Source organism: Oculina patagonica, chromosome 13 (genome assembly GCF_052425735.1).
Source record: "Oculina patagonica isolate OP01 chromosome 13, crgOcupat, whole genome shotgun sequence".
Taxonomy (NCBI): Eukaryota; Metazoa; Cnidaria; class Anthozoa; order Scleractinia; family Oculinidae; genus Oculina; species Oculina patagonica.
In genome coordinates, this window is record NC_135770.1 from 10,363,893 (window position 1) to 10,376,335 (window position 12,443).

At 38.2% G+C, this 12,443-nt stretch overlaps 1 protein-coding gene across 1 annotated transcript in view; it reads right to left on the reverse strand.

Moving 5' to 3' along the window:
- Positions 1–8,070, reverse strand: part of LOC144636696 (uncharacterized) — a 366,639-nt gene extending 358,569 nt beyond the window's left edge. Inside the window, exons 1-3 of the mRNA XM_078495881.1 lie at positions 7,846–8,070; positions 1,571–1,626; positions 557–610 (exon numbers count right to left, since the gene is read on the reverse strand). Coding sequence (XP_078352007.1) covers positions 557–610; positions 1,571–1,625 — 109 coding nt within the window. The 5' untranslated portion in view covers position 1,626; positions 7,846–8,070. The remainder of the gene's footprint in view (positions 1–556; positions 611–1,570; positions 1,627–7,845) is intronic.
- Positions 8,071–12,443: the final 4,373 nt, after the last annotated feature.

The window sequence follows — 12,443 nt, forward strand, 5'->3', positions numbered from 1 at the left end:
CACTGGAATTTTGCATGTTGGCCGGGAGAAAATGTACGAGTTTGTACTTTCACATGTAAGAAATTTGTTTTCCCTCTGCATCTTTAGTTTCAATGCCACATGAATGGCTTTGAAGTTTTTGAAAAATCTTCCAAAATTCAATGAAGCTTAAAGTACCTAGTTTGTACGTGTCTGAAGAAAAAGAAAACGTACGAATTCGCGTTTGTCATGCCGTTATACACCTTAGTCATAAATGGCGGAACGCGCGGAAGAGATAAGGTCGAGTACATGAAAGTGAGGCGAGTGCAGCAGCCATTCGAACCAAAACAAAGCAAAGTATGAGGAATTGAAGTAGCATCCGTTGTAATTCTCGAAATTTCTCATCGGTTAAAAAGTCATCTTGGCTGTTGATGATTGCTATTGGAATGCCTGGTTTGACATCTGTAGCTATGGCCGTAGTCAACACAAAACGTAGAAAAATGTCGTCCAAAAACCGAACAGATCTCACAATCTCATCCACACGACACAAATATATTCATAGATAAACAAGTTTAGTAATTAACGAAAAACGACTCACCTGGAGTAGCTGACTCCTCTAAAAGACTCCCACGTTGCTCTTCCAAGCTCACGACTTTATTTTCAAATGTTACAAAAATAAATTAAAAAGCATACAAAAAAATAAATGAATAAGTTAATAAACATAATTAAAAGAATAGAGAGAGCTCACAATTCAATAATAAAAAGGGTCAACGAACTTGATTATTTGGGTTAGACTTAGGGCCTGTTCATATAAAGAAAACGAGGGTTAACGTCTCCCTCGAGCCATATTTTAGCCAGGGTTTATATTAGAAAAGGTGTCCCTGCTTACTGAGCCAAAACTTGGCCCTCCCAGTTTCACGCATGCTCTGTATGTCCAGACTTGTCCCTGGTAGGTGAGTCAAAAAGAGCCAAAACGTTTACATGAAAAAGTTGGCTCGCCACACCCAGTTTCGCCCTCCACCCAGGGTCACCCTGCCCCCCCCCCCCCCCCCAGACAACTTTGCGATTTCTCATATAAACGGTTCACAGCTATTTATTAAGAAATACATGAAAAGTTTACGCGCAGGGGGTGGCTTGGTATGGTGGGGAGTACTCCTACCAGGTACAAAATTTCTCCATATAAACAGGCCCTAAAAAGAACCTCTTGACTTCTATTATTATATTATTATATAATATATATCTTATATTATTATTATTATTATTTTTATTTTTATTATTATTATTATTATTATTATATTATTATTATTATTATTATTATTATTATTATTATTATATTATATTGTTGCTATGGGAACTTGTTGCGTCAAGAAAATTACCACTGGGCATTCGATGAATATCATTATTGTAGCATCAACAAATAGAGTGGTAGTATTGAGCCATCAAAATATACGAGCTTCAATTTTGGTATCTCGTTTTTTCTCCCGTGCGACGTGTGAAATTTGTTTGTTTGTTTGATTGATTGATTGATTGATGGACTGTTTGTTTGTTTGTTTGTTTGCTTGCTTTAACAAATTTCATATTCGCGATTCTTATGTTATGATGAGTCACTTACCCAGCTCCAAAGGCTCTTCGCGTTTTGGACGCTTACTCTTTCTACAACAACTCATCCTACGATACCAATAAGATAAATTGAGATTAATTTTACAATATTTTTCAACCACCACTCGGTTCGGCCAAATTTCGTTTCATGATGATAAAATACACAGTTATACATATGAATTAAACCTCGGCTTTTACTTAACCTCTTCTTTGCGTCTTGTAACTGATCTAAGGTCTTTAAGGGAAATATCAGCACTGGTCTTCAAATCGCGTTCGATCGAAAATCTTTACGCATTTTACTGTAGCGTTACTGATGCTGATTTCAATTGATAGAAGAGGAAGAAAAACTTCACTCATCTGTATTCTCCGCTTTAACACACCGAAAGGTAGATGAAATGCGTACTAACTTAGTAAAAAAAAGTGACGTTATTTTGATTTTGCCATCAGTTTGCCTGATTAATAGTTTAGCAATCTGCCTGTCACTGCATATTTAATTCCCAGTTAAAAAAATTAGCCTAAAAGAGAGCGGAAACATTGGCTCTCTCCACTCGTTTTCATTTTTACTTCAAAACTGATTTTTCCCCTTTTTTATTCGCCTCCACACGCATCGTTTTTTAATCGTTTCTGTCCTTCCACAGGTATACGTTTCTGTTTGAAAACGGAAACCTTTTTTAACAGATAGGCCTTGAGTCATTCTTAAATTCTTCCTCTCTTCCTCTGATTTCAATGTTTGGTCAAGAAAGGTACTTTATAGTTGTATTACCAAACATTTTTGCATATATGCTGGTCTAACTAAGAACGTCCGAAGTCTAGCTTGTGGACCAATTTGTAGTCAAAATGTCCTGTTTCACTTTATTTTATTTTAGCTATATTCTGTTAATAAGAGACACTTAGGGCCGATTATTTAAACGAAATTTAGACCGCGGCTAACTATGCAAGGTCGTGGTCTCAATCGAGATTTAGCCTACTATTCAAATAATAACAACGTTTATTATAAGAGGCGTCTAGACGAAGTTTAACCGTGGACTGACAATGCAAACAATGGCAAGTCTGACCTGCTCCTGCCGGTTAACAGTTTACTTTTTATACTTATTGTAGCTTACTGGAGTCAACGAGTTTCTTTTTTTATGCGCTTCCTGAACCTCTGAGCTGGTTAAAGGAGATATTTATTCCAATTTTCATTTCCTTTAAATTCAGGGCCGTAGCCAGACTTTTGACATAGACGAGGCAAAAAATGGGAGCGCAAAATGCTCAAGCCGCTATGGGGGTTTGGGGGCATGCTCCCGCAGCCCTGAAGTTCTGAAACACTATTTTCATCATTTTACATGAGGCACTTCTTAAGAAAAATCAACCTTATTCAGCCGGGGAGTTAAAATCTAGTTAAAATCTAGACAAGGCAAATGCCTCGTCTTGCCTCTTGCTAGCTACGGCCCTAAAATTTCTTTAAAATATTTCCGCAGAGCTCTAGACTACATTAGAGTTTCTGTGGGAGTAACACGCATGTATGATGTAAAAACAACAGCTTCACTTGTTTGACGGATTATTCAACATTATTATATGTCTACAATAGTACGCGCGCTCTGATTGGCTGCTGAGCGGGCATTATTTTCTTGTAATGACCGGGCATTATGAAAAATTTTCTCGGCTCGACGGTTTTTTGAGGTGTGAGTAAAAGCTACTAGCGAGGGGACAAAAACAACAAAAAATGCCGACAAAATATAACTATCATTTCAATAACTTAAAGGTCAAATGCAACGAAATTGACTCAATTTTATTTTAAGTTTTTCTTAACTTTATATGAAAGGAAATACTGCAAATAATCATAATCCAAAGTTTTAAATCATTTCGTCAAAACGCCGCCGAGATATTCGAAGTTAAAAACAGCAGTTTTTCTTCGCTTCACAAACGGAACGGCTCGCAGAAACTTCGGAAAAATTTCGGAATTTGATCTTGTGACGTCATATGTGGCGAGCTTCCCGCACAAGAAAGGCGGGAAATACAAAATAGAACTACAAGTATGTTTTTGTGCTGCTAATTGCAGTAAATTCAAATCGTTTAGCTTTTCACATCCCTTTGAAAGACGACAACTGCAGGAATGGGTAAGGTTGATGAAAAGAAAGGATTTCATCCCAACAAACGCATCTCGTCTGTGTTCAGCACATTTTTCTGTGCAAAGCTTCGAGCAGAATCTAACGCTGAGGGCTCAACTGGGAGCCGAGTTCAAGCCGCAAAGACTTCGTTTAAAATCCGATGCTGTCCCAACAATATTTAACTTTACACAGAATCCGGGAAAGCAGAGTGAAGACACGGAAACGCTGCAAAGCGCTCAACAGATACAGAGCACTGTCGTTCGGCCTTTGCGAAACGCAGAAAAGGAGGTAAGAGAGTTGTTAGCTATAGTCAAGAATATATTGATCATTTTGTTCGCGTATATATTCTCAATCATTTAGCAAAGACTCAGATTAAAACTACTTGAAAGTATAGAAATCAAACTAACCTTTAAAATCAATCGCATTTTTTGACACGATACAAAATGACCTAAGAATTAAGTCAACAACACGGCACGTAAATTTACCTTTCGGTATTGTCCATAACAGTCTCATTTTTCATCTTCAGATCAGAGCTAGAAGAATTGCTTAACCAGCCCGAGACAGCATCTGAAGTACAGGAAGTCATTGCCGATACAAGTGGAGAAGATATATCGACGGATGAAAGCGTCGAAGCAGTTCCAGTGAAAAAGATTGTAGCAGGGCAGGCTTCCGATGCCAGTTTACAATTTACGGTAGACTACGACCTGAGCGCAGAGAAAAAACACCGCCAGAGAAAGCCACTCCGCACACTACAGCTGATGTTCCCTCTAAAACTCAAGCTCCATCGGTTCGTGTCCTGCCATATTTTTATATATATATATATATATATATATATATATATATATATATATATATATATATATATATATATATATCAGTTTTTCAGAATTGTTTTCATTAAATACAACTTGCAGAGATATTAGATATGTCTTCTGAAAGCATTGTTTAACTATAACGTACTTTTTTCATAGAGGAGGATATTTGAACCCCTACACTTTGTTAACTGCTGCTCACACAAAGCTTGCTTTTCTTAGCTTTAAAACTTTTATCATTTCAGTATTCTCCGTCTAAGAGAAGCCAAGCAACCCAAACCAGAAGACGAGATTATCGGTCTATCCAGACCCAAACAGCCGTTAAAAAAAGTAATTTGAACCTTGCAATATTAGTTTTAGAGCTCGATCGATTTCTATTCTATATATCTACATGGTAAAAACCACGCTTATAGCAGAGCCTCCTAAGGTGGAGAAATACAAGATACAAAAACCCTCAAATTGTCGCGCAACATTGTTGCGTTGCCAGTTGAACGAGTTGTTTCCCGTATTTCCATCTCGCGCTCAACTTGTCTCGCAACTTGTTTTTGCATTTGTCACCAGCGCCTAGTGCAGTGCAGTGTTCCACAGAAGAGAAAAGATGAACCCAAAGAGGTAAAGGAAGAAGGAGAAGATGAAGGTGAAGATAAGATGAGAGCGGGAGAAAAGATGACCCGGACTACAATTGCTAGAAGATCAAGAAGACAAAGAGTGTAATACAATTCACCCGTCAGTATAGAAATAAACTAATCTCAGGAGATAAATTTTAAATACTAGCATTAGGAGCTGGAAGAGGAAGAGGAAAAAGAGAGGGCAGCTGAGGATGACGACATCACAGAGAGTGAAGAAAACGCCCCATTTGGAAAAAGTTTTAGTCTTTCAAAGTTCCCTGTTCGAGCTTCAGCAGTGCTCTACGTGTTGCGCCACAAAATCCAAAAGATAATTGGTACCAGTCGTCATAGAGCAAAGCCGTCACACCGAGGAAGAGAAGGAGGAAGTTGGGGAAAGAAGCCCCACAGTAAAGCAACATAACCCACCGAAAAGTAACCCACCAGGTAAATAGGGAAGTGATCCCTGGCCAGTGAAAAAGTGCACCAACAGCAGCAAAAGCTGAGGTAGCCATAATAGGGAATGGAGGGGGGAGGAACAATAAAGAGGACAAATACACCGAGAGAAGTCCGTACAAAGATTAGAGCGCGGATGATCCAGAATAAGAGAGGGGCCAAAAATAAGGGGGTGAAGACCAAGAGGAGGAGGAGAAGTGGGGGGGCGCGGAAAGAAAGAAAAAAGAGTATGGAGGCCATTAATTATCATGGCAGAGACTCTGAAGTAGTATGTGAAGGATTAGAAGGGAAAGAAGTGAGTGATAGTAGAGTAGGACCCCAAAAAGTGATAAAATTTATATACATAACTTATTAGATGTAGTATTCAAGGGTAGCTTGATTTCGCGACAGGCTGACGTTGATGCACACAGTTTCCACATGCACTAAAGGTGTAGCACTAGATAGCGTACTGACAAATGTATCAGGTAAAAAATTAACCTATAAATGAAGAAGACTTCAAGAAAAGCTGTATATTTTTGAATATGCTTCTTCAACAAGCGTGTACTTTCAAAGGCTCACCATCTACTTGACCATTCTCTCAATGTTGACATCGCCATTTTCTTCCTCACTTGCCGAGTCAGATTCGCTCGAGTTCTCGTTGAATATAAATATGGTCAATTGGTATGGTGAATTTGCATGTTTTCAAAGCTTACGTCCAGGCTGTCGTCCATTTCATCGAACAAACACTTGAAAAATCGCTTAAAGAATCGGAGAAGAAGCAAGTAAATTATGGAGTTACGAAGAAACACGTGAAACCAGCTCGCCACACCTGACGTCACAAATACTTTTACTCGTTTCCCTTCGCGCGCGGCCATTTCTGTTTGTTTTCGTGAAGCCGTCGGAAATCGTCGGATTTTCTTCTTTTAAGCGCCAGAATTATCTTTTGCACAAAAACCAATTTCAAGTGTTTACAACGATTAGTGCTGCCATTAACGACAGGTTTTTGAGCAAAAGAAAACTTTCGAAATTTCGTTGCATTTGACCTTTAAAGAAAAATATAAGCATACCGATACTTCTTTAGTATGAGCGACGAAGAGAGCCACAGAGAGCGAGAGCGAGTTTTACCTCCAGTGTTTTTTCCCTTGATTATACTCCTTTTTGAATAGTGCTTAAAGGCCATATAATAAATAACTTATTAACCTCGTCCGTTCGGCCATTACAGGGGAATCCCAGACCTCGACCTTGATGTATTGACCTCGCTGTCGCTCGGTCAATACATCACGGCCTCGGTCTGAGATTCCCCTGTAATGACCTCACTCTCGGTTAATAAGTAGTATATAATTACTTCGCCTTCGGCGAATATTTGTTAAATAAGTAATTATTCCATCTTGTTTGACAGTTTAACTATATATGTGCATGTCAATGCATATTTAACTTTCAGTCAAATAAATTAGCATAGTGCAGAACAGAAACTTTGGCTGAAGTTGCAGCAAAAACTAGTTTACTTTAGTAACAGAATTAAAAGAAACATAATTTACCCCTGAAATAGCAAAAGAAAAATGGAAAGAAATCGATCATTTCTTGTTATACAACGTTTGATGATTTCGTGCTCAGCCATCCATTTCAAGCTATACCTGTTTATTCGATATTTATTCACCTGGCTCGCTGATACGTAGCTACAGTAAAAACCCGCAAGTAAGAACCTATTTTTTCAGGTAAGCCTAAACAGGTTCTTACACAAAACGTTCTTAATAGGTTCTTATTTTCTGAAGAAAATTAACATTGATGCTAATAGAACTTCTATTGGTATTCGGTCTATTCCTTGTATAAAATTTGCATAACAAAAAAGTGTTTATGTAAAAATGAAGCACTTATCATTTCGAATATAACATTATTTACATGCACAGTAATGCTTTGTCAAAACGTATTTTCCAAGAGTAAACATTTTTAAATCAATTTTTGAAGATAAGAACTTGTTTCCAAATTTAAGACTCCCAAATTCCCAAATTCCAAATAAAAATGGGATCTAATTTGCAAATTTTAGCCTAACAGGTTCTTAAATGTTAGGATCGTACTCACGGGTTTTTACTGTATATTTTATCAGTACTGCCCCCCACTCGGTCTCACAAAAAAAACGCACTCATTTTAACTTATTATTATATTATTACTTATACTTATACCTTCGCTCTTACACAATCTCGCTGCTCCTTGCACATTTATGAGGTTTATAAGCGATTTATCAGCCCTGGCTTTCGCCTTGTGTTCGACTATTTACGCGTTTCACTGTGTCATGTTTATCTGATGCTAATTTCAATCGATCGGGTAAGAAATCGAAGCTTTACTCACCTGTATTCACCGCTTTTACACGCGAGAGGCTCGTTGAAATGAATTCTTGGTAACGAAACAGCGACCTTTTGTTATCACAATACTTCTTGGTGTACAAAATGACTTCGTAACTAAAGAAACCGCAAAATAATATTTTCTAAGGTAAAAAAATACCGAAGAAGTAATAATATACCGGGACAACCGCGAATAAGGAGATAAAATTGAATGAAAGGTTAGAGACATACACCTTCCGTGACGCAGCTCGCGAGCGCTTACGCGTCACTACATTTGTTTATTCCCGGGTGTTGAACTGTCAATCAAGGTCAAAAAGGTCGCCATGCGTTAAAGAGATGAACACGGTGGTTTCGGTTTTGTTTCAAATTTGCATTTTTAACGTGACACTTTGGAACTTGTAAATAGATCCAGGCTAGACTTCATGAGACTTGCCCACAAGTGAAACAGCGATAACAAAGCAGGGGTATGAGAGAGAAAAATGTCGAAGGAGCGAAAGCTCCCGGCGAAAGCTGGCATGTACAAGAGAAAACTCGTAGTAAGCTGACTGCAGACCTACAGACTTGACTGTTCTGACTGCTGACGTGACTCTTAGCATGCACTGTTCACCAGAATTTCTAAAGCACTGCGTTATGCGTATCTCTTGCGCTTGTGCCTATCGCAAGTGCAAACGTACTTGTGGTTATGATATGCTTGCGCTTAACTCACAGGTGTAAACCAGGCACGAAATCGCACGCATGCCATCCACGTAGGTTTCTCTGATACCTCAAGCAGAAACAAAACTATATATATAACGATAGGGACCAGTATTCGTTTCTAACGGAACACGTTAGTGTCGCGGAGCAGTTTTAAGAGACAGAGAGTACACCAAGTTTTTCCAGCAGACTTCTTTAATGTGTTCGCTTTGCAGGTTAAACTACAAGTAAAGATCGTTTGTGCTAATCTTGTATTAATGAATAATAAGTCTAATGATAAAAAAAGTAAGTGCGGGTTTACCACAGTCTAGTAAACCAAATTGCTTTTAACGAGAAACATGCAGCTGAAATCACTTTTTTTTTGGAAATAAAGTTAGCTTTCTAGATGAATATGGAGTAAAAACAGCTAGGAATCTTAATTTCTAAATTCTAGCTAGTTGTTTGCTTAGATTCACGGTTTCACAACGAGTTACACTAGCAATACAGTAGAATCCGATTTCTCAAAACCTTAGTTTCTCGAAACTCCCAATTTCTTGAATCAATTTTCGTTTCCCCTGGAGGTTAAATTAACAAACCTTGGCGCATCGCCTGCAACAGTGGAATGGTTCAAGAGCTATGTATCAAGTCGCTCCCAGTCAGTACGTACGCATCCAATCTACACTGTCAGAGCCACTACTGTTAACACACGGTGTACTTCAGGGTGCAATCCTTTCGCCACTTCTTTTCTGTATATACCTTAACGACCTACCTGGTCTACCCCTTTCCTGTGGCCTTGAATCGTACGTCGACGATTTAAAACTATACCTATCCTTTCCTATGCCTGACATTGAAGAAGCAATGCAGAAACTTCAGCAAGATCTACATGAAGTTGCAACGTGGTGTTGTGAGAACGATTTATTAATAAATCCGGATAAAACCAAATTTTTACTCATTGGTACCAGGCAGTTGATGGGCAGACTTGAATCCACTCCATCGGTCTCTTTTTTGGGCAAACGCCTTCATCCTGCAGCCTCTGCCATGGATTTGGGTGTGTCCCTAGACCCCAACCTTACTTACAACAACCATATCTCCAGAGTTGTATCTTCATGTTTTTCTAAGCTTTGTCAGATAAACAGAGTAAGATCAAGCTTCGATGCTAAGACCTTGGAAATGCTCATTAAGTCTCTAGTTTTTAGCAAGATGCTATATTGCTCGACTGTTTGGGCAAACACGTCATCCTCGAACATAAAAAAACTCCAGCAAGTCCAAAACTTTGGTTGCAAAATTGTTACCAACTCAAGGAAGTACGACCACGTGACTCCACTTCTCCGTCAGCTAAACTGGGTGCCTTTAAAAGAACAACTAGCCTTTAGAGATTTAGTATTAATGTACAAATGTCTAAATAATTTAGCACCCAGTTATTTAAGCAACAAGTTTTGTAAAAGGTCTGATGTTTATGGACGAAAAACCCGCCAACACCAGAGCTTGCAAATTCCACTGTTCAGGACCGCAGCAGGCCAAAGAACATTCACATACAGAGCCGTAAACCTATGGAACAGCCTTGATATTAAAATCAAAAACGCTAACTCTCTGTACTCTTTTAAATCAAAGCTTAGGGATCATCTTATTTTAAACTTTTAATCATTATTTTATTTAGTTTTCAATTTTATTTGTAAATGTTAGTGTTAAGTAGATTTTTTTTTTTATGGTAAATAGTTTCTGAAAAGCCCTATGGGGAGATTACTATTAAAGTTCTTATCTTATCTTATCTTATCTTATCTTATCTTATCTTATCTTATCTTATCTTATCTTATCTTATCTTATCTTATCTTATCTTATCTTATCTTATCTTATCTTATCTTATCTTATCTTATCTTATATTATCTTATCTTATCTTATCTTATCTCATACTTATCTTATCTTAGGTTCGAGAAATCGGAATTCTGCTGTATTTCTTGTTTTTCAAACCCGGTAAACTGTGTCAATGCTCAAGCTAGCAAACGCAAATTGCTTCAGTCTAAATTCGGTTGTTTCTGTTGGTCGTAAAAGGGGCTAGGTCACGGTGTTTTGGGTAATTCTATTTTTTTTTTCGTTTATAAGGGGTCGAAACTTCAAATCGGCAGAGGAAAAGTCTTTTATTGGGAAAATCATGGCCACATATCAAATTGTGATAAACTTGAAAAAAGTCGGGCCGCCCTTTTTTAAGTTGTCCCGAACGCAATCCGTTATAATTTTGTTTGCCTCATCCAAGCCCCTTTTTGGCCTTGTGTTTCTTATTGTGACATTTCAGTTAATTCTATGACCAGTTGGTTAGTGCTGAAATTGCCTAAAATTGCGTGTCATAGCCCCTTTAACTTGAGCTACTTTTACTTTATAACGATCTTAGCTCACCAGCGGTGATTCTATGAGTAAATAAAACAAGCCTGCCAGAATTAAAGGTAATCGAGAAAAAATGAGATAAAACTGATAAATACGAGCGTAATTACGATAAAATGGATAACTACTTGCCTAGTACCTGTAGTTAAATACGTTTCACATTGTACTTTGTATAGTAGGTACACATCAGCCCTTTGGCTGCCTATTACTAACCTACTTATCAAATAAATGATGATGATGATGATGATGATGATTATCTACGGCTTTTTTTCTTAGGCCTTCACGGTTTTGGTATTACGTTCACCTCTCATTTCGGTGACGTATCCGGGGCGTACCGCATGACCCGGAACGAGTTGACCGTGACAAAATTGTTTTGTAGGAACCAGGCAAGACAAATACGAGAATACATACGATTGACTTAAGACAAGCACCCTGAATACAAGTATGCGTGTTTGAGCATATCCATATGAAATCTGCACACTACAATTTTATTGTTATTATTATTATAATTTAGTCCTGAGTAAATATGGATATCTCTGAGATAAATATGTTTCAGTTACTATCAAAGAACAAATGGCATATTAACTTCGTGCCTTTATTTGTAATATTTCTGACACCCCTCTGTAACAGACCCAGTGGAAGCCGACCCAGTGGATTATTTTCCCCTACCCAGTGAAAATTTAGTCTCCCCGATACCCAGCGAATATTTTGATTTTACCCGCCTATTTTTGGGCTTCCTCAGTGACTGTGCTTTGTGACATAAACCTTCTTTAGAAACGAGCCCAAATAAGCCGACCAAGTGGGAAATTGGCCAACCCAGTGACTTTTTTCAGATTCCACTGGGTCTGTTACAGAGGGGTGTTTTCTGTGTAATTCTGTTCCGGAAATGAAGTTATCTTAACTTTTGTATGTCCATTCAACAATATAAGTCTAAATTAGTGGAATGTATTTCCATCGTTGCTGTACTTTAACTTATACTTGGTCACTCGTTGGCTGTAGTTATGTCTTCCCTGGGTTGCCACATAAGTGACAGTTGTCTCGACTCTAAGATCGATTTGGAACCATTGATATAGATTATTCGCACTTGCAGACCACGCATTTCCATCACCCTTGTAATGTAGCCTTCCATAATTTGCCTGGTTATATCCACTGAGCCACGAAGACGCTGAAATCTGTCTAGCTATTATTTTATAGTTTTCCATTCCCAAAGGAGCTAGACACTCTAAACAGTAAGTTAACTAAAAACCGTCAAAAATGGGGTATCGGGTTGAACTCTTTTTGCGTTGCCGTGGCAACGAATTTTGACGTCATTTGGATCGGACTCAGTTTACTAACTAGTAATAAGGCCAAAGGTTATAAAGTGCGGGCGAGGATGATACCTAGTGTTTTTGGTAAAAAAAGGTTTATATTGTATTCTTGTATACATGCTTGTATTCAAGATGGCCGGCGGCCATCTTTTCGCGTGATCAAATAGGCCAATTCCGATATATAAATATTCTTACTTGGCTCCGAGGCTTGGGGGAATAAAACAAAAGAAATGATTTTTTCATTCCTGAA